Source organism: Tiliqua scincoides, chromosome 3 (genome assembly GCF_035046505.1).
Source record: "Tiliqua scincoides isolate rTilSci1 chromosome 3, rTilSci1.hap2, whole genome shotgun sequence".
NCBI classification, from domain to species: domain Eukaryota; kingdom Metazoa; phylum Chordata; class Lepidosauria; order Squamata; family Scincidae; genus Tiliqua; species Tiliqua scincoides.
Genome location: NC_089823.1, coordinates 45040502 through 45063991, shown reverse-complemented (window position 1 = coordinate 45063991; position 23490 = coordinate 45040502). Strand labels below are relative to the sequence as shown.

The 23490-nt window shown below is 43.4% G+C and overlaps 1 protein-coding gene across 1 annotated transcript in view; it reads right to left on the bottom strand.

Moving 5' to 3' along the window:
• PTGFRN (prostaglandin F2 receptor inhibitor) overlaps nt 1-22283 on the bottom strand; it is an 82221-nt gene extending 59938 nt beyond the window's left edge. Inside the window, exons 1-3 of the mRNA XM_066621281.1 lie at nt 22186-22283; nt 11466-11514; nt 10879-10999 (exon numbers count right to left, since the gene is read on the bottom strand). Coding sequence (XP_066477378.1) covers nt 10879-10999; nt 11466-11514; nt 22186-22283 — 268 coding nt within the window. The remainder of the gene's footprint in view (nt 1-10878; nt 11000-11465; nt 11515-22185) is intronic.
• Between the last annotated feature and the right edge of the window lie 1207 nt (nt 22284-23490).

Below are 23490 nucleotides of genomic sequence, written 5' to 3'. Positions count from 1 at the left end.
TTGTGTAATAATGGCCTCAGTTTCAATGAATTGATAGTCCTGGTGTTGCCTCCAACAAATGTGATGGAAGCTGCATACCATCAGGATCTTATTGTGCTTGCCATCAGCAACATTAGCCAGTATTAAACATACAGGCACAGGCTATGAAAGTTTTCTGTTATAGTTCAGCTAACCGATAAAACAGATTGTTACATCATCTTCATTATAGTATTCTTTTAATGTACTTTCCTGAGGGCATATCCAGCCAGACACAGAAATACATTTTGCAAGGACATTTATTTCTACTGTGTATCTGCATATTGCAGCAGAGTTAATGCTGTAGGAATCAGAGATAACTTCAGAGTCTGCATGTCATAACATTTTTAACCTTAGTGATGTAATAATCCAAGTACTTTGCACTGACTTAAATGGAAAACAATACAACTATTAAAAAGGAAATCTTATAATTTAAACCAGGCGTGGAGGGTGAGGCAAACATCCTAATCCTACAAAAAAAATTAGAATTTAGGACCTCCTATGATGTCACTATCTTAACACTGGAATTAGAAAGCCATAGTCTTTCAAGCATATAAAGAAAAGCAAATTTCTAAAAGGGCCACATGATACAGGTTTTCCACATGGTATCAAACCCATGTAGGAAGCTCAAGTATTCCACAAAAACACCACATGTGCATGACATATGGGCTTGGAAGACAATACTAAGGGGGACAGATCCCACTACATGTGCACACTGCAAGATAAACATGCATACGACATCACCCAACAATGTACATGTGTGGTTACTATGCAGAAGTGATATTGTTGTAGGAAATCCATTATGGGTGAAGCAATTCTTTGTGGTACTGGCAAAGTCTTGTCATTTATATAGATTTTACATAGATCCAGATATAAAATGCACCTAAAGTAGTGCATATTCCAAAAAGAACTACAGTTCACATTAATTATAGCTATAAGCAAACAAGGACAGAGATGTGACTTCAGGTAACACACGCAAATCTCTCAAAGTCCATAAGGCAAGTTCAGATTTCTGAGTTAAGTACAAGTCAGTGGAAGGGGGCCAGTACTGATCTCCAGAAGTTGTCTTAGATTCAGATTGCAAAGTCAACCTCAAAGGCTCCCCTATTTGGGGAGACGATGCAATTCAGTCACCTCAACCCCTTTAGCAGCTGGTGTTGAGAAGTGCGAACCATCAACAGACAGTCTCCAGCTTTGAGGAAGGACAGGAATGCTCAAAGGTGGAATTGAGAGTCATCTGCTATCTCCTCCAGGGCAGGGTGCCTACACTAAAGAGCGCAAGAGTGTTTGGAAGGTAGAGCTGACTGCAGAGTTTTGACAGTATCTTATTGTTTAGCACTGATTAAATGTGGCTCAAATTATAACCCATAAGCTCTGTCTCATGTGTTTATTGAGGGTACCACAGCAAAACCAGCTTCCAAAAAAAGTAAGATGAACACAATTCTAATATGAGGGGGCTGACAATTTTGTTAATACAAAACCAATTCTAATTATTTCATTAAAAATAATGGAAAGATAAACCCTCTATGCTCTCTCAAAGAACGTTCACAATGTCAAATGAGGAGGGAATCACACTTTTATCCCTCTGGGCTACAGAGTGCAGTTGTTCATATCCAAGACTAGCAACATTCCAAAACGGAGACATCAAGAGGTTGGATTTTTGGCAAGGTTTACATATTTATCCGAGGATTAGCAGGTTCTATTCAACTCATCATCCTTGCAAAGGTCAGTAAGTCTCTCATCCATTTCCTGAAGCACTGAATGCTGAAACACGGGGGGGGGGGGATCAAAGGTTTGCCTTTAAGAAGGTGAAGTGAAGGGGAAACTGCTTGTAAATATTTTCTGAATGGTTCTGAGGACACTGAATGAGATATCAGAAAGATGAATTATAATTTGAAAAAAATTAGCCCATGTTCATAAGATGAATCACAGCTTCAGGTACTATCTTAATGAATTCAAATTTGTCCACAATGGCAGCAGAGCAACAACAGATAACATGTCTGAACTGAACCTCAACCCAGAACCAAAAATAAACCACCTCTTTTTTAAAAGACTGAATAGAACATATACTGTTACTTGAATGTTTCTGCTGGATTGGAACTCTAGTCATGGTTCAGAATAAAGCTTCAACAAAAGTGATCGTGATACACATACTGTCACCAATGGTATCATTCATAGATGGCTAATATGTTAGAGGTGTTTGTTTCCAGTAAGATATGATTATAGCCTAAGTTTTTCTGAACACAATCGGCTAAGTAAAATGAATAACATTATTTCAAACACCTATACAAATACATCTTATTATATAGTATATTCTATTTTAATCATGTAATACTCACTTTATCACATGTACAGTTCAGTGTTACAGTGAAACTTCCCTATGCAAACTGCAAGTTAGGCCAACCACAACTTTTACTGTTAGATTTATTGGTTGGAACCTGGTCGGAACTGCTGCCGTCAGAGCTTGAACTGTGGAACTAACCTCAAATGCTTTAAAGGTCTGACAAGTTGTTAAAAGGATTCACTGCAAGATTTTGAGTTCCATCCAAGTTGCTCAATACCAATACTATCATAGCACTAGAATACCAGCAAACATCAGAATACACTTGAGACTCTATAGCCCCTGCAGACTCTTTGCTTTATTTGTCTAATCTCTGCAGACAGACTGGCTCCACTTTATGCCACATTCCAATTTATAATTGTACAGCTTCACCTCACGTAATTGAAATTCACTGCTAGCAGTATTTACAATACATACCTCTGTTCTTCTATGTTTAAATAATAATAAGACTACTTTCTAATTCCATTCAGATGCTCAAATAATTAACCAGGGCAGGGCAGCAGTAGATTGGACAGTCATAATAGCTGATAGTCCTATACATCAGATTTTTCTTCCACTTACAACTATAAAGCAAGACTGTTTCATTCATTTTGGGCTAAAGCACTACTACCTTTTGTCACATTAATTCTCAGTTGAAAGCCATATCTAACAGAAAACCTACTACCAAGTTAGATATTCTGTTGAATTTTTCAGGAATAATGAGAAACACTGTCAACTTTATGCATGCTCTAATTCAGTGGTTCTCAAGTGGTGGGTCACAACCCACCAATGGAACCAAAATGGGTCACTTCCTCCTTAAGGGGATTGACCCATAAATGGATGTCCCAATGGCACCACAGCAATTGCGGTGCCATAGGCACCCAGGCACATTTCAACATGCCTGGGGGGACTGTGCAGCCTCCCAGACACTCACGGTCATCTCCATGAATCTCCCCTGCAGTGGACTTTGATCTGCAGTTGGAGCCCATTTTTGGTTTTGGAAATTGCGCTCCAGAGCTCCAACCGCAAACCCTCCGGGAGGCTGCACAGTCCCTCCAGGTATGTTGACATGCACGTGGGTGCCTGCGGTGCCATGATCACTGCAGCGCTGTTGGGACATCCCTCCCATCCCAGTCCCCACCCCCGTCAAGACTTACCAGAGCTTCTCAGACTCCTGGAGAATTTGAGAACTACTGCTCTAATTCAAACATTTGAGAACTCACTCACCCTTCTGTTCTCAAGAACATTAGAGCCCAATAGTTGTTCCTTATGAGTTAAACTGAGCACTTTAATAAAATCAGAAACGTCACCATTTTGACAAACCAGAACAGTATTCCTAGGATGTGGCCAGGCCTTAGTTCCTTTGTAACTTCTTTGCCCTTTTCAATGTGTCCTCTCTCTCACACACATTGAATTCAAATCAAGTATTTCAGCAGTATATTCTAAAGTTGCCCACAGACCTACCTCACAACTGATATACCTTCCAGAAAATGTGGGTGGTTTTTGGACAGCAGAGCAAAGTCTGCACGTCCCATGTGGCTCTGCAAGTGATATATACAAACTGCCTTTAGCACCAACACTGGTTGTCCTTGCTCCTCCTTCCATATTTTAGGAAGGCTATCTGCTTTTTTATGAAGTTCTTATACACCATCAAAGTTGCCCAACTATGATGTGGCTTTATGATCGAAATACAAGGGCCAGCCAATTGGCATTGTGCAAATCCATACTACAACTACACTGAGCTCAAGGTGAGGGAAAAGGTTATAGCTATGCCTAAAATGCAGCAAGCACAGTTCCACAGCAGCCTCCCCACTGAATGCATGCATCAGTCACCTGATTATTTACTCTTCTCAAGATACTAAGAACCTGGAAATGATGTAATTGTGACTAGATTACAGCCCTCAATTTCATTTTGTTATAGAACGCTTCTGAAAAAGGCCCCTCTGGACCAATTATTTATAACAAATTGCTGTTCTGTGCTCATCCATTTTATTTAATTTATTTATTTATTTATTTATTTATTTATTTATACTCTCTATCCTCTAGTCATCTGCAAAGATTATAAAAACAATTTTGTATACTTTCAGATTATGATGAAAATGTATTAAAGGAATTAAGCCTACAATTGCTTTCTATAGCAGCCTATGAGAAATACTCTTAATTAACTTTTCCACTTACTGCCTATTGCTTTCCAAGGTCATCCCATTGACAGTTCCTAAACATTTAATTCTCACAGACATCTCCCCAAAACCAAAGATTGAGGCTTTGCTTGCACTTTGAGGTTTTATGCATGTACCCATGAAGGTTTGAAGCCAACACATAGGGGCACAAGAACCACACGATCCTGGTTATTTCAAGCAACATAATTATGGATCAACATCTCTGAAGCAGAGGGTTCCTCCTTCAGTAGCAGGGGCCAAAAAAATAGGATCCAGCTTCAGGTGTGTGTTTGTCTGCATACTGCTGACCCATACACATCAAGGATGACATCTGAATGGGTCACTGGTGGGACCATCAGTTCAGGGAAGCACAGTGGGAGAGTGTTACCGGGTGTGGCAGAACAATGATGAAGGAAGAAAAGTTGCTGCTTCCTCTGCTCTCCCAGTTGAGAAAACAGGGAGGGGCCAACATCTGAGGCTTGAGGGTTATACATACACAAGGGCGACTGCATATATGACAGAGCAGGAATCTGTGTTAATCATCATGCAGCAAATTGAGAGGAAAGCAAATTTGGAGGAGTTTGGAGACAGACCTAACCAGTGGTTACAGATAGTAGCAGTAGCTGCCAGACCCAGAAAAGCAGTAGAGAAATTAAAGGAACCACTGCACTATATTCCATGGGAAAAGGCCCAGGAACACAGAAGCAGCAAACAGGCAGAAAAGAAGGCACTGGGATATGCGAGATCAGAAGGGTCCTCCCCCCCCCCCCTCCCAACAACACACCAAACTCTTCCCTTCTCTCAGGGCCTCCTGAACAACCTGGTTGACTTGGGGCTTCACCTCTTCAGGACTCCCTCCACTCACTCGTTCTCCACTTGTCACTGATACAGGAGCAAAGAGGAGAGGAGGTACCAGGATGGTAGTTTAATTGGCCATGAATAGGTGGGACGATTGGATGATGGAAAGAAGGGAGGGCTGTGTGGTTGGAAAAGGATCTGTGTTCTACTTTGACTTCCAAGCTGGAAATGCTTGAATTCCAAGCTACGCAAAATAACAGCACGAGCGCCCTGTGTAATGGGGCCTTTGGCTGGTCATAGCTTTGGTTTGAAGCCTAAATTGATATCACTGGCCATGACATCACTTTCAGGTTAATGACATCACTTCTGGTGAGTACTGATAGATTGTCCTTCTAAAAAGTGGGTCCTGGTCTAAAAGATTTGAGAACTACTGTCTTACTAGAATGGGGATGCTGGTATAGATCAGGGTTCCTCAATGTTTATCTCCCACTGTACCCACTTTGTATGGCCCACCTGTTGGAAGTACCACTGGAAGTAACTGGCAATGACATGCAATCCAGATGCAATGCAACACACACTGGTAAGAGGCTCATTTTGGTTGAGAGGGATTTTTCAAGCATACACAAAGTGCACCCTGGAGCTTTGTCCACCTCCTATCACTGCTTGTCACATTGTGTTGCTGGTCTCACTGACAGGAGGCAGGGGTCTGGAGTCCCACGAGTACTACTGGACACCACTTAAAGTACCACTGATTGAGAAACAGTGGTCTAGGTCAGGTGTCTCCAAGACCCAGCCCGGGGGCCAGATGCGGCCCGCAGTGAGCCTTTATTTGGCCCGCAGCCAGCCTCTTGTCTCCTGAAAGCCTCTGGCCCACTCGACTGAACATGATCAGAGCTGTCCTCTGATTGCATCTGGAGGGTGTTCTGAGGGCCAGAGAGGCTGAGTGAATGAGCCCACTCATTCATTTGTTCATTCATCTAAGTTCCATCTCTAATTTATTTAAATTTTATATTTAATTTTTTTTCCAGCCCTCGGCACTGCGCCAGATATTTCATGTGGCCCTCTGGCCAAAAAGTTTGAAGATCCCTGGTCTAGGTGAACCTTTGGTCTGACTCTGATTCAGCAAGGATCTACTTAAAGCAGCCTTGAGGAAGCTCAGCTCACTTAAGTGGCAGGGCTCCTGTGTCTCAAACAGTTATTTAGTAAGCATCGGTTTAGCGGGGCAGCATTTCTTGTCATGAAAATATAGCTGTTAAACCAGTTTAAATGTATACTTGTCATGCAACTGTAAAGGGCACAGAAGTCCAGTCAGAAGAAAGTTGCTCCCTTCCATACCTAGAGTTCAGAAACCTCCATATCTTCACTATACACCTTATCAAAAATTGTGCACATTTGCTCAAAATGCCTTATTACCCATTTGCCTATATCTCCTCCACCTAATCTCAATTTCAAAGAAAACGGAGACTAGTTTTAAAGAAGGTTGACAGTACCTCCTAAAACAGCAAGCTGCAGGCAAGAATCAGATTAATGTAATTCAGAGTTGTTCTTGTGAAAAGAGAAAAGCAAGAGATGCATTCCAATGAGCAACAACAACTTATGTGCAAAAATGCTTTTCTTCTCTGGCTCAAGCCCCATCAGCAGATTCTGGAGTGGAAGAGATTTTGTGGTTCCTGCTTGCAGCTACATGCCAAATGCTCCCACTGTTAATAACTAGTGAACTGGTCTGTCTCCATGTAAATACAGTATGAACATTTATATTTTGCGTAAGAGAGCTAGGCGGCAGCAAGGAAAAAGTTTGGGTTTCCTAATCTACACAACACTACAAACATTTGGGGGGGGGGGGTTACAGTACCAGTGGGCCATGAGGCTTACTGATTAATCTTGACCCAGTAACCAATTCTTAGCAAAACCTATCTCAGAGGGTTGCTGTGAAAAACAGAAAAGGGGGAGGCACCATATATTATATTATAATAATAATAATTATTATTATATTAATTTATACCCCGCCTTTTTGCCCAACGGGCACACAAGACGGCTCACAACACTTTAAAAATACAACATTAAAAACAATCATTAAAAACAATTTACAATAATAAAAAATCTAAAAACAAACAAACCCCGTGGATTTTCATATAAAAAGCAAGAACGCCAGCCAGCCTGTCAACAATTAAAAGCTTTTTGAAATAAAAAGGTCTTCAGTCCACGCTGAAAAGTTAGCAACGAGGGAGCAGTTCTCAGTTCTAAGGGGAGGGTATTCCACAGTTCGGGGGCCACCACTGAGAAGGCCCTCTTCCTGGCCGCCGCCCCTCTCACATCTCTTAGTGGCGGCACAGTCAAAAGGGCCCCCCCAGATTATCTAAGAGCACGGGCAGGATTGTAGGGAAGGAGGTGGTCCCTCAAATACCCCGGCCCCGAGCCGTAAAGGGCTTTAAAAGTCAAAACTAGCACCTTGAATTGGGCCCAGAACAGAACCGGCAGGCAGCGTAGCCGCCGGAGCAACAGCTCGACAGAGTCAAACCGACGTGCCCCAGCAACCACATGAGCAGCCGCGTTCTGTACTAATTGTAATTTCCGGACCGTCTTCAAAGGCAGCCCCACGTAGAGCGCATTGCAATAATCTAATCTAGATGTCACTAGGGCATGGCTTACTGTGGCCAGATCCACACAGCTCAGGTACGGTCGTAGCTGGCGAATCAGCCGAAGCTGAGCAAAGGCTCCCCTGGCCACCGCCGCCACCTGGGACTCCAGGAGCAGCTGTGGATCCAGGAGAACCCCCAAGCTGCAGACCTGCTCCTTCAGAGGGAGTGCAACCCCATTCAGAGCAGAACGATAGTCCAGCACCCGAGCTGTGGATTTCCGAACCAAGAGCACCTCTGTCTTATCCGGATTTAATTTCAGCTTGTTCGCCCACATCCAGCCCCTAACCGCCTCCAGACAGCGATCCAGGACCCCAACCGCCTCCTCAGAATCAGGGGGAAAGGAGAGATAAAGCTGGGTGTCATCAGCATACTGATGGCAAACTACTCCAAACCCCGGATGACCTCTCCCAGCAGCTTCATGTAGATGTTAAAAAGCATGGGGGATAAGATGGAACCCTGCGGCACCCCAAACCTAAGAGGTTGGGGTGCCAAACAGGCATCCCTCAGCACCACCTTCTGGGATCTGTCAGCCAGGAAGGAGCGGAACCACTTCAAAACAGTGCCTCCAAGCCCCAACCCGGCCAGACGGCCCAGAAGGACACCATGGTCGATGGTGTCGAAAGCCGCCGAGAGGTCCAGCAGGACTAACAGGGTTACACTCCCCCTGTCCATCCCCCGGCGAAGGTCATCCACCAAGGCGACCAATGCAGTCTCCGTCCCGAACCCCGGCCTGAAGCCAGATTGGAATGGGTCCAGATAATCCGTTTCCTCCAGTATACACCATCTGGTGATCTTTGGAGGAGAATAATGAAAATGAAACAGACTGAAATCTCTACTACTCGGGAAGATAGCAATATCTCTTAGAGCCAAGGGTGTCTAAGAGTCTAAGGGCCCAATCCTATCCAACTTTCCAGCATCAGTGCAACCACAATGCAGCCCCAGAGTAAGGGAGCAGATGTTCCTATACCTTGAGGAAGCCTCTGTGACTGCCTCCCTACCATAGGATGCAGTTCACGCCCCACTGGCACAGCTGCACTGGTCCTGGGAAATTGAATAGAATTGGGCCCTAAGGCTGCAATTCTAACCACACTTTCCTGAGAGTGAGCCCCATTGAACAAAACAGGACTTGCTTCTGACTAGACCTGATTAGGATTGTGCCCTAAATCTAAGAGTGCTAAGTACCTGTGTGCACATAGGGTGAGCAGCATGTGACCTTGGCCTCAAGCAGTAAGATATCCTGGACTGGCCCTACTGAATCTGAAGAAAGTTATGGAACGTGGTATGAAGAGTACATGTAAAGCAGCAGTGAGATAAGAGCCAACTATTAATTCAGCAGCTCTTCTGACCATTAGCACTGCAATCCTGTTCCTAAAACATGTGATGGTCAGTTTTGGTCCTTAGCATCTATTTTCCTTACCTAAGGCGGGAAAGGAAAGAAATTTATGAAAATTATTCAAGGTTTTTGTACAGCTGCTGAAAATGGCACGTTTATCCCTACAGTATCATTTATAAAGAGAATTCATCCAATTACTACCTTTATCTCATACTGTGCTTTGCAGTCGGGCAAGAAGTAGGTTAGGCAGTCTGAAAGGAATTTCAGAGTGTCAAAATCCTCTAGCTGTTTCAATTACTTCAGTCTAATTAAAGAAAATCTGCCTTACCCCGACCCCACACATTTCTCTCACTTCTCCAGCCCTTGGTGTGTACTCCCTTCCTTTTGGCAGGCTACCACAGCTTGTGGCAGAACCCACCCTAAATGAAATGGCAGCATTTAGATAGCTCTGCTCAGCAAAGCAACCTGCCATCTTTCTACAGAGATACAGGGAGAGAGTATTTAGAGATTCTTTCCAGCTAAGCTATAATCAGGCAAGAAGCAGGAAAGTATCTTCAGCTTCTGCCATGCTCCAAATACCACTCTCTAACATTGTAGTTCTGCCTCCCAATTGTGATGCAGTCTTCAGGCAGGACCTGCTGATTTTATACCACAGAATTATTCTCCCATGATACTGGCAAAGGGTGAAGAGAAGACTCCATCTGAGACAAGTGTGCATTGTATACTCCCTGGCGACCAGAGACTTTTTGTTGCTGTAGGTTGTCTTTTTTCCTAACCAATAATGCAGAGCGCTTAGTCTGGGTGTAATTGCTTAAACCCAATTATCTCTATCAGGCTGAAATAATGCATATTACATCCTAAGCAGAGCCTCAGAAATGTGATCGGAGGCTAATTGTGCTAAATTCACCTAATCCAAGAGTAACTTTTATTATGGAAAAAGGTTAGCAAATCCCTGCTCTATCTCTAACCGTTTTCCAGGCACAGGATACATTCTGGTTGTTCAGACATATTCAGCACTGTGGTCAAAAGACTAAATTCTGACACCCTGTGTTCAAGTGTAACCTTGATCACAATCTCATTCTTGTAACCTCAGTTTCCAACACTGCAATGTGGAGAAAATACTGTTATATTTTATAGAATTGTTGTGTGGATTACAGGTAAAGCCTGTTTATCCATGGATCTGGATCAACATGGGTCTTCCAAACACACACTGAGCCAAATTTGGCCCAACCGGAACCCTCCAAAGGCTAACAAAGTTGTGCTCCAGTTGCCCCCAGAGAGCTTTCTGACGCCCAGAGGCCCTGCGCAGGCTTCAGAATGTCCCCGTAGCACTAAAAAAATGCTCCTTCTGGTTTCCTGAGAGAAACCGGAAGTGACGTTTTTCTGCCTTTTAAGGCATTCTGAGGCCCAAGGAAGCCCTCCCAGGGTTTCAAAAAGCTTTAAAAAGGCATAAAAACATCACTTCCAGTTTCCCAAGGGAAACCGGTAGCATTTCCCCCCCAAAAAAACAGCCATTCTGAAGTCTGTAGGGGCCGCGAGCAGATACGCAGGGCCTCTGAGGGCTTCAGAAAGCCCTGTGGAGGTGACCTTTGGAGGGATCAGGTTGGGACCCACCTTGGGCCACATCTGCAGATAATCTGCAGATATAGAGGTCCCATCTGTACATGCTAACCTGGGAGTAAGTCCCATTGAATACAGTTGAACTTGTTTCTGAGCAGATACGCACAGGACCATACTGTAAATTACAAAACACAAAGAACATTCAAGAAAGCACATGCAGGTATGATTGACGCTAAGAACCTTTCTGTGATTATCTCATTTTGAACTTATCTTCACAGAAGTTTAAAGGCTTGTTTTAAGGATATAAGAATCCATATTTTAAACTCTGAAACTACATCTATGAAATATAAACGAAGTTGTTAAAATTTGTATTTTTTTTTTATGATAATTTAGTTCAGGTCACAAAAAATAAACCTTAAAATACATCAAATACTGCTACCATATAAAACCAAAATGCTACAGCAGCATATCAGAACAAATAATTAAAAAGTTAACCATGTGTTGGCAACCTTCAGTCTCGAAAGACTATGGTATCGCGCTCTGAATGGTGGTTCTGAAGTGTGGCTGAAAAGGCCAATTCGGGAGTGAAAAAGTTACCAGTTAACAACAATTAGACCTAAATGACTGGAAAAAACACAGACGTCTTCTATTTCTTTTGCAGTATCACTAGAAGGCACTCGAAGAATCTCTCTTAAAAAGGAGTAACAGAAGTAAAATACCATTACAGAAAAGTCCTGATTACTGTATATAGTATTCCTATGTCACAAAATCAGGCCAACTTAGCCCTGCATTTTGCTAAATCCGTCAAAACTTTCAGGAAGTATTTGGATGTTTCCTGCAAGCCTGGAATTAAAAGGTCTTGTCATACCTGCCACATTTTTGGCAGACTTTACAAACTATCCACAACACTGTACAGTCAGAAACGCTGAAATACACTAATATAATCTAAGCATAGAAGACATGTGCACGAACGCGATTGCCTTCGTACATGCCTGCTTCTGGTAAGGGAAAGAATGTCATTGTACATATAGTTGGCATCAACATTTACTTCAGCCAGTTGCTAGGAGAAAAAAAACTACAGTATTTTAGGAAGAACAGAGAGTTTTTCTGTACATGTTTTCATGTACAGTACAGTTCTGTTTATGATACAGTTTGATTAATGGACAGTTATGTTCTCACGTAATATTTTAGTTGGCAGTTATGTCATGCAGCAAGCTAGAGAAGTGGTTCTCAAACTTTTCGGGAGACCTACATCCCAAGTAAGTCTTTGCGGGGGAGGGGCAAGGGCAGCGATGTGATTTCCAGAATTGTGTCACTACGGGGGATGCTTTTACTTACTTTCACTGACAAAGGGCTGCTGAAGGATCCAGGAGGTGAGGGGAACCCCATGCAGCCTCTGCAGGGCATATCGATGCTTGAAACATTGAGAGAGAAGCGTGCACAAAGCACTTCCTCTTTGCAACACAATGAGGAAGTGCTTTGCGCATACTTCTGTCTTGACATTCCATGCAACTGGAAGCCGTGTGGAGCGCTGTGCGGGGCTCCTCCCACCTCCTGGAGCCTGCAGCAACCCTTTGTTAGTGAAATTAAGTAAAAGCATCCCCCTTGCCCCCATTAGCAATGTGTTCCTGGGGATCATCACATTGCTGCCTCTCCCCTTCCCCTACCCCTTAAAGCAGGGGTCTCCAAACTTTTTCGCCAGAGGGCCACATCAAGTATCAGGAAAGGGGTGGGGGGCCGGAAAAAAATGTAAATATAAAATGTATATAAATAAATTAGACATGGAACTTAGATGAGTGAATGAATGAATGAATGAATGGGCTCATTCACTGAACCTCTCTGGCCCTTAGTACACCCTCCAGATGCAACCAGAGACAGTTCCAGTCATGTTCAGCCAAGCGGGCCAGAGACTTTCAGGGGACAAGAGTCTGGCACCAGGCCAGATAGAAGTTCACCGTGGGCTGCATCTGGCCCCCGGGCCGGAGTTTGGAGATTCCTGCCTGAAAGGGACAGGGGAACCTTTACATGAACTGCTGGGTCGTGACCCATCAGTTTGAGAACCACCAAGTTAGAAGATACTGCAAAAGTTTTAAAAATAATCTAGTCCAACCTCTGCACTGCACTGCACCCAGTATTCCAAAGATATCTAATTAGTCTATTCAAATGAGTGGCCAATACCACAGAAGAAGGCAAACTGACATGCACAGGTATCAGGTGGGACTGTAGGATCATGAGTTAATTGAGCAGGGGTGTCAAACTCATTTCATACAATTGGCCAAATAGCATTTATGACATCTGCTGAAGGTCAGATTAAAAAGGTCATAACCAGAAATAAGCACTTTTTCCTCACTTAGGAATACATTAGCTGCAAATGACAGAAGAAAAAATACACAAATCTTGATCATATTTCAAGCTATAGCAGAGCCCAATTATCATGCAGGCTGCCCTTTCAGCAGTAACAGCACTTTTCAGCAGCTGAGAGACCAAGGGCTGAGTAAGAAGCTTCCGTGGGCTGTATCTGGTCCCCAGGCCTTATGTTTGACACCCCTGGAATAGAGCATGGTCTAATTGAGCTTATTTTAAATGGTTTAAACAAGATCAATGCATGTCCAACTGCTTTTTTCCTAAAAATCCCCAGAATGGTACTACTTTCCAATTTACAAAATTAATAATGATTTTTAAAAGAAAGAAAAGAGACCATTATTTGCATCACAATAGAACAGCAGCAGAATTTCAAATGTCTTATGAACAGGAACTGCTTCTTCCCCACTCAGTTCTCAAATGTCTGATCTCTGCAACTTTATATAAGTTCTATTTTTCAGAAAACATAGGGCCAGCACTTTCTGACAGCCGGGCCCATTTATGGCTCATCTTAAGACAACAGAATTCCAATGGTAAGTTCAGAATTACCGTATAGGCAAGGCTAATTTATTTTCCCATGTCTACCATGAGATGGCTATAGTGCTTGTTAAGTTTATCAAATGTAGGAAACTTTAAAAGAATAAACCTTTAAACAACCCCCTTCTTTACTGCTTCACTTTAAAACGCTAATAGAAATCAGGAGGCTTGTTTCCACAGAGAGGGTTTATTTCATTTCTTTCTCCATTTGGCTGTTGCATCAGTTAAAGAATACAAATACAACGCAGTCATCTTCAGGGAAAATAATAATACTTTTAATAGATGGTATTATGCCCTGCAGGCCAGATTCAGCACCCTATGGATTCTTTACTGGCCCACATAACCCTGTGCTACAGCTGCAATTCCAGTTGTATATTATCCCCACAGTGTTGCTGTAGCCTGTTCTATGGCACTGGTTAGCAGAAGGGATTTCACGTTTAAGCTAAGGCTCCAAGAAGAGATACCAGATACAAATATAGATCACATTCTCTAGTTCAGTGTTTCTCAAACTGTGGGTTGGGAATTTCAGGTGGGTCCCCAATCATTTCAATATTTTATTTTTAATATACAGTATTAGACTTGATGCTACCATGGTATGTGACTGCATTTGGGGAAATGTTACAAACCTGTACTTTTAACAAGCTACTGTGAATATTCTTTAACAATGATAGTAAATGGGACTTACTCACAGGTAAGAGTGGGCAGGATTGCAAAAACTTTTCCTGCTTAATGATGTCACTTCTGGTCATGACATCACTTCCGGTGGGTCCTGACAGATTCTCATTCTAAAAAGTGGGTCCAGGTGCTAAATGTGTGAGAACCACTCTCTAGTTCACTCTGTATGCAGGTATACAGAATGCTTTCCTTCAGGAAGCATTCTGATGAGATCTTGCAAATAAAAGCACACCTCTATACTTTCAAAACCCACATCTGGATTGCGAAACTATGTATCTGACAAAAATGCAAGATGACCAATTTCTAAACTGTTGGGGCAAGTTAGGTACACATTACATGCAAACACACGTAATGGAGTTCCAACACTGGCTTTTTCTATTTCAAAAACAAAACAAGGGAAGGGGACCTAGGGAAGGGGAGGAGTTGTGTAGAGAAGTACTGTATACTGTATTAATTTGGAGAGAAATACTAAACTGTATTTGTTTAGCCCAGGGGTGCCCAAACACCGGCTCTGGGGCCACTTGCAGCCCTCGAGGACTCCCAATCCAGCCCTCAGGGAGCCCCCAGTCTCCAATGAGCCTCTGGCCCTCCATAGACTTGCTGGAGCCCGTGCTGGCCCGATGCAACTGCTCTCAGCTTGAGGGTGACTGTTCAACCTCTCACCTGAGCTGTGAAACGAGGGCTTCTTCCACTGCTTGCTGTTTCACATCTGTGATGCAGCGACGGCAGCAAAGGAAAGGCCGACCTTGCTTTGTGCAAGGCCTTTTATAGGCCTTGAGCTATTGCAAGACCTTCATTCATTCATATAAGTGCCATCTCTAATATATTCATTTATTCAAATTTGAAATGTAAATTAAATCTTTTTTTCCCCCCCCAGCTCCCGACACAGTGTCAGAGAGATGATGTGGCCCTCCTGCCAAAAAGTTTGGACACCCCTGGTTTAGACTGACACAAAAGGAGCTAACTAGATGTTACATATACACAGCAGAGTCCATATTTCAGCTCACAAGAGCAAGGGTTCCTTCACCCTCCGGTTTTAAGCTAGAATCACCACCATGGTTGCACTGCACTCCAAGATGTGTTGTGCTACCTGGAATACTTCATTTGCCCAGCACCAAAACAAGCCCGGCCAAATCCCTAGATATTTGAGCTGCAGAGGTAGCTCCAAGAGGTCAAGCACCAAAACACTCCTCCCCCTGCTGCAAGTTGAGCTGGCCACAGAGACAAACGGACCATTTCTGCAATTGCACCAAGTTTTCTTAGGGCCTCCAAAAGAGGCCAGTATCTTGTGCAGGTACCAGTGTAGATACAAAGATGAGTCCTGCCTGCCCCTAACCTTGGCACTGTGGAAATTAAGCAGGGGATTGCCCCAAGTCTTATAGACAATGCAACACAAGGATTAGGTACAGTTCATGAAATACTATCACTTGTGGGCTGAAGTGGGCTGCATCAGTGGCAGATCGCAAAGGGTCTGATGGGGCAGCAAATTCAGGGTGCCTTTTGCCCTAAGCCTGCCACTGCCACCATCCTCCAACTTGCTTTCCAAACCACACTTGAGCATGAAGTTTATCATTTTACCATGCTCCTGGCACGCTATGGTGAGACCCTGAAATGTAGGACTCCTGGTTTCACTTACAGGGACAAGAGTTCGCACTTTCCATATACAGTCCCATAGCATATTGGCAACCTTCAGTCTCGAAAGACTATGGTATCGCGCTCTGAAAGGTGGTTCTGGCACAGCGTCTAGTGTGGCTGAAAAGGCCAATCCGGGAGTGACAATCCCTTCCACACCGGGAGCAAGTGCAGTCTGTCCCTGGTCTGTCTCCCTGGCTATGGGCCTTCCTTCTTTGCCTCTTAGCCTCAGACTGTTGGCAAAGTGTCTCTTCAAACTGGGAAAGGCCATGCTGCACAGCCTGCCTCCAAGCGGGCCGCTCAGAGGCCAGGGTTTCCCACTTGTTGAGGTCCATCCCTAAGGCCTTCAGATCCCTCTTGCAGATGTCCTTGTATCGCAGCTGTGGTCTACCTGTAGGGCGCTTTCCTTGCACGAGTTCTCCATAGAGGAGATCCTTTGGGATCCGGCCATCATCCATTCTCACGACATGACCAAGCCAACGCAGGCGTCTCTGTTTCAGCAGTGAATACATGCTAGGGATTCCAGCACGTTCCAGGACTGTGTTGTTTGGAACTTTGTCCTGCCAGGTGATGCCGAGGATGCGTCGGAGGCAGCGCATGTGGAATGCGTTCAGTTTACTCTCCTGTTGTGAGCGAAGAGTCCATGACTCACTGCAGTACAGAAGTGTACTCAGGACGCAAGCTCTGTAGACCTGGATCTTGGTATGTTCCGTCAGCTTCTTGTTGGACCAGACTCTCTTTGTGAGTCTGGAAAACGTGGTAGCTGCTTTACCGATGCGCTTGTTTAGCTCGGTGTCGAGAGAATGAATATACAGTCCCACACTTCTGGATTTCATCGTAGCATGTGGGAAACATGGTAAGCATTTTGGTCGGTTGGTTTAGCACAGAGACTTAAATAATCCCCTTCTTTCCATCTCTTATCTGTTCAAGATTTCAACTCTCAGAGTTATTTACCCTCAACTCCTGAAGCAAGCACAGGCATTCCCTGCTCATTTGACAGGTTAGGGACCAGAGCAATAGCAAAAAGTGGAAACAGTTGAAAAGCAGAACCCAGTCTTTTTTTTAGTTTAAAACTGTTGCTTCCAATGCTTTTTTAGCTAGCAAACTGCAGATGCATTTTTTTTTATCTAGAAAATTACTGCTCTCACATGAAAATTGCAAATGGACTCTCATTAACGCCTTCAGGAATGAAAACAGATCCGGAACTAAAGCTGACAAGCATGCTCTCTCTCTCTCTCACACACACACACTCCAAAACAGTTTGTATCACCATGCCATATGCAAATCAACATGGGGGAGGGCAATTTTAGCCTTTAGAACAGCATAGAGAGGTTGAAAGAGCAGAGTATGCATTGAATGAATGACTTCCAGGTATAACTGAAATGTGTTGAGAGCAGATTGTCAAAAAACAAACCATCAGAAAGCAGAGGATACCTGTAGTAAAAATAAACCAAGAACTATCCATGTTAGTATTCCTAATCTCTTGAACTCAAATGCATTAAAAATGGCCAACATTGCTTCCACACCACACATTTTAAAATTAGTATCACACCTCTACTGCCTCTATCCATTGCAATTCCCAGGAAGTGACACCCCCATAAACTCAGAGTTAACTGATAAAAGCAATTCTCTTCACACTTCTGCTAGCACTATCTAGGGAAGTGCTCTAGTTAGAAATGGCAGACTGAGTTCAACTTGAAAGTCAAAACATATCTATGGAAAATGGCATTTTATCAGGAGCATATGAGTGGATGGGTGAGCTATGGAAAACTGCTTTCTTTCTGAAGCTTACATGAGGGAACCTTTCTGAACCTTAATATATTCTGTACAAATTCCAGGGAATTTTGTGCACACATTATACTAATCCACAAACAACCTTAAAGGAGCCACAGGCTCATGCACAAAAAGAAGTGAAAATCTTTCATTTTAAACATCTTGCAGTTCTGTATTATGCACAGTACAAACTCAGAGAAGTGCTAACTAACTACAGTTGGAACAAACCAGAATAGCATGTAGTTCAATACCTTGGCTTGTTCTAACTCCAATTACTTAAACTGCAATTCTTCAAGTTTGTATGAGATGCAAAACTACAGTATGTTTTTTTTTTTAAAACAGTGGCAGCAATGTGGCATGACAGCTTTTTTCAAGTTATAGTTTTATTTTAAAGATCAAAGATTAAAACATACAAACTCAACAAATTAAAAATACCAATTAGAAATATATGAAAATAAAAGTTTAAAGAAATAAAAAACTGATCTTGAAAGTTGTGTGGCAGGTGCAGAGTTCTCAATCTACATCTCTTTGTTCTTCAACAAAATCATATAACATGTTGGGTATCACATCTTAAAGAGTCTGATAATTACTCTAAAGTGCATTTTCAACAACAAAAGAGAAAAAGTTCTATATCCATTGTCTACTCATCGAATCCATAGTTCATTTGACCCATTTTCCCCTTCGCACGCAGGAAGTCCATGAATGGTTTCCAATTCTCCACAAAGGTTTATACTGACTTACCTTTAAGAAGAATTGTAAGTTTGACCATTTCTGCAAGTTGTAGTGTCTTTAACTGCCATTCTTCCACTGAAGGTACCTCTGGAACCTTCCAGTATTGAGCATACAATATTCTTGCAGCAGTCATCATATATAACATAATTTCACAGTCTTTATGAATCAAATCATCCAATATTCCCCCAAAAGATGCTTCCTGTTTCATTTGTAAGTTTACCTTAAATTTCAATTGCATTTGCTGGTGTATCAAAGTTCAATAATTTTTCACTTTGATACAAGTCCACAACACATGATAAAATGCTCCTTCTTATGTTTTAAAACTGCAGTATGTTCTTAAAGAGAAAGCAGAAATTTTTGATCTTGCACAAGGGACAAGAGGGGAAGTGGCAGGACACGTAAGCCCATGGTTCCCTTTGGTTCATTCTCATAGGATAGTTGCTGTTCTACGAGTACGATTGCTGTACGACTGCTGTTGTACGACTAGTTGCTGTTCTCGTATAAATATGAGATGTAATTTACTTACAACCATTTATTGCAGTATTATAATGCATCTCAAGAGAAGTAAAATTATTTCCTCAGCTAACTGAATGCTGAATAACTGAATGCTACTTGTCTTATGGTCTATGTTCATACTGGCCATAGACCAGCCAAAGGACATGTCAAACAGCATTCTACACCACACTGTCTTTCAAACTAAAGGAAATTTCAAAAACAGTTTGTGATAAGAAGTCAGTTATTCAATATCAAAAATTCTACTTGACTAGCACAAAGTCCTTGCCTAAACCAGTATTTTAATCCCATAGTTATTATGACTAGTGGCAACCCAAGGATAATTTTAGCCAGCTGAGTTAATGACACCAAAGTATACTTCCAGCATAATAATCTTTGGTAATGGGGTCTCTTCAGAGGAAGAAAGGTGGGATATAAATACCTGGGCAAATAAACAGAATGTCAAGGTTACACATTTCTGCAACAAATACAGGGACATCACTGTTCCAGAACATGGGATAACAAATGGTAATGTCTATTCCTGCAGCATGGATATAACTGAGACTCAGAAGGTTCCATCTTGCAGGTTTCTTCTGCAGCCCAAAAATAAGAAGCAGTGTGGAGAGCTGTGCATTTCATTTCCCATACATTCTGCCCAGGGGAGAGAACACAGCAATGTTTATGTGTTTAGTAAACAGACAGCTCAGGCTCCCCCAGCCAAACACATTTCAAAGTGACTTTCATTCATATTAGGTTGATTTACAATATTCTCTCCCTCCCCCACAGACACAAAGTGCAGCCTTTAGATACACACACCAGTGGCATAGCTAGCGAGGGGCAGGGGGCCAGTCCCCTCCAGGTACCACCCTTGGGGGGTGACACCACAAAAGACCCAACATCGCGGAAGTTACAAATAATAATAATAATAATAATAATAAAGGTATTTATATACCGCCTTTCTTGGTCTTTATTCAAGACTTTATTCAAGGCGGTTTACATAGGCAGGCTATTTAAATCCCCGTAGGGATTTTTACAATTGAAAGAAGGTTCTATCTTTCAAGAAACCACAACATTCAGATGTTTCTTTCGGATCTGGTTTCACATTCTGGCCTCCATCCTCCCACGCTCAGAGCAGATGGAATAAATCGGCTCAGCTTGTCAGCTGCTTCAAAGTCGCATGGTGCCGATGGCCTCGAACTGGCGACCTGCAGATGTTATCTTCAGGCAAGTGGAGGTTCTACCCTCTAGACCAGACCTCCTGCCCTAAATTGGAAGGAGTTGCACCTTGTCATGAATATGTGCAGTTCAGGTCTAGTAGCATTGCAAAGCCTGAACCAAAGTAACCCAGTAACATAGAATGGCTGGAATCCTAGCTGAAAGGTATTTCCAACTCATGGAAGGTGATAAATGTAGCACCTCAGTAGCCAGAGAGGTGCCCAGGAGTCTCCAGTGGGGAGGGGGAGAACTAGGAGGACTAGCATCCAGCCCCACTTCGAGAAGATTCTGTCCCCAAGAGTTCTGATTGGGCAGTTTGAAATGAGTAGAGAGTCACACCATCCGCTTGGATGAGAAGTATAAGAACAAAACCCAAAGGGGTGTCTTTTGCCTTTTGCCCTTTGTCTTCGCCTTTTGTCTTTGTCTTTTGGCATGGGTGCACATCCTGGCCCAGGCCAGGACCATGTGGCCTCATAGGTAACTGAGGATCTAAAAAAGAAGCTGACCCAGGTGAGCGTTAGGAAATAATAGAGATAGCCAGTTAGCTTTATTGTTTTATGCTGATATGTTTCCTAGAAGTTTTATGCCTCTAGCATTTGCTGCCTTTTGTAACATTTTGTAGCCTATGTACTTAATAAAGTAGAAAATCTTTTTACCATGTTGGTTCATTGTCTGTTGGGGATAAAGGTTCAATCCTGCCTAGCCGTTCAGCAAGCTACCAAAAATCCTCATTCTGCACTAGAAACTTGAGGACTGAGACTTTAAGTAAAGAAAGTGCTCAGTGCCTACAAGGGATATAGTTAAGCCTAGAGGGTCTCAGTTTCCCTGGACTGGGGCACTGGCTCTTACAGGGTGGTGGCAGTACTACCGAACAGGGAGCTTTGAGGGCTCTAGGGTTCAGAACCAACAACTCTGAGCACCTCAAAACCCTGGGAGTGAGCTCAAGTGTACGACACACCTCACCCCCTCACACCTGTGGGCTCGTCCGGGATTTGAACCCGGGACCTCTCGCACCCGAAGCGAGAATCATACCCCTAGACCAAGGGTGCTCACACTTTTTTGGCTCGAGAGCTACTTTGAAACCCAGCAAGGCCTGGAGATCTACCAGGGGGGAAGGAATATTTTAATATTCATTATATATATACACACACACACACAATGTATATGTAATATTCTATCTATCAAATCTCTTATAGATCGTATATATTAAATATATTAATAAATATTAATAATAATAATATAATAATAATAATAACAACAGGTATTTATATACCACCTTTCTTGGTCTTTATTCAAGACTTTATTCAAGGCGGTTTACATAGGCAGGCTTTATTAAATCCCTATTAAATAGGGATTTTTACAATTTCAAAGAAGGTTCTTTCTTTCAAGAACGACTACATTCAAGGTGTTTCATTCCGATCTGGCTTCACATTCTGGCCTCCATCCTCCCACGCTCAGAGCAGATGGAATTGCTCAGCTTCAGCTTGTCAGCTGCTCCAAGGTCGCACTGTGCCGGTGGCCTCGAACTGGAGACCTTGTGGATGTTATCTTCAGGCAGATGGAGGCTCTACCCTCTTGACCAGACCAGACCTTAATATATATTTTTTTATAAACACACATTATATATGTGTATATATATGTATGTATGTGTGTGTGTGTGTGTGTGTGTGTGTGTGTGTGCGCGCGTATGAGTCCCCTTTGGTGTGGGAGAAAGGCAGGATAAAAATCATATATACTGCTGAGTCAGCAGTCAGTCCCATTACAGTTAATGGGGCTAACTCCCGGGTAAGTGTGGACAGAGCTGCAGCTGTGTGTCGGCGGGGCTCACTCACTACAAGCGTGGCCTGTACTACAACCTTCGAGCCCCGCTGCGCGTCTGCTCAGCAGCCAGTTCCCCTGCGACCAGGGGCCACTCCCGTGAGCATGGCAGGACCGCAGCCTTACTTGTAGGTGAGGCCGTCCCCGCAGTTGAGCATCTGCTGGGCAGTGAGGCCGTCATCGGGCACATAGCCGGTGCCGCCGCTGATCAGGTAATCAGCCATGCTGGGCGCCCGGTTGGACCGCGGCAGAGAGAGGGAGAGCGAGAGCAGAGCGCACACCAACCTCCCTCCGCCGCATGGGTGTTCCCTCCCGTGCGCGAACACAGACAGGACTCCTACTGCCGGGCAGCGCGTGCACGCGCTGACGAGATCAGCCACGTGCTCCAAAAGACACTCAAGCCTGGCACGTGACGAACCCTGCCCCCTTCTATGGTGCTCTCTCCAATCTAAAATAACCCGGAGTTGCACCCTGTGCATGTGTGGGTGTGACTCTAGCAATGAAGTCTATAGCGGCTATGTAGACTTCATTGCTAGAGTCACACCCGCACATGCACCAGGTGCAACTCCAGGTTATTTTAGATTGGAGAGACAGGGCTCTGCGATCGACTCATTTTGCCTGGCGAGCTACCAGTCGATCGCGAACGACGTACTGAGCACCCCTGCCCTAGACCAACGAGCCACTCCACCCCATCGTGCTATATACTGTTGGATGCAGAATTTCCAGCAGAATGTAATGGAAAAAACTGGAGTAAAATATTTCCATTCCATCAAAAGTTATGGCCAAAAAACCAGAAACCAAAAAATGCATGGAGCCCTATAGAAAGTGAAACCGAGCCATATCGTGCGTTTACTCGCAAGTAGGCAAACAAATGCTCCAAAAGGCAGCACCCTTCACATCACATTTCCGGATCATAGGGCTGGCATATCCATGTGACTGACTGAAGCAGTCTTGCTTCAGGAAGTAGACCGATGAGAAGCCTCTGACTCTACTGATGCTGCTCCTCCTTCTGCTCCCTAAATTTAGAAGACAACAGGGGAATAGAACAAAAGCAGAAGTGTGGAGCACACTATTCTGCCACTCTTCTCCACCCTTCTTATTCTACTTCCATCCTCCTTTCTGAATCTAGGGAACAGAATACGAGAGGTGCCGGTTGGTGAACCATTGGGTATGGGGGGGGGGGGTTGGGAGGACTTGGGCTATCCCTATCCAACCAACAGATATTGTGACTTGAGACCTTGCCACACGAAAAATCTTCGCAAAATGATTTTCTCCCTGGGTAGTGCTCTCTTGATCCTGTGTAACAAATAATAACTAGATATTTATTTAGCTATGAATGGTCCACTAAAGCTCTTTCCTAAGCATGTTTACTTAGAAGGTATGGTGAAAGGAGGGCAGTGTTTGGAAATGTAAACAATATATCCTCTCCCA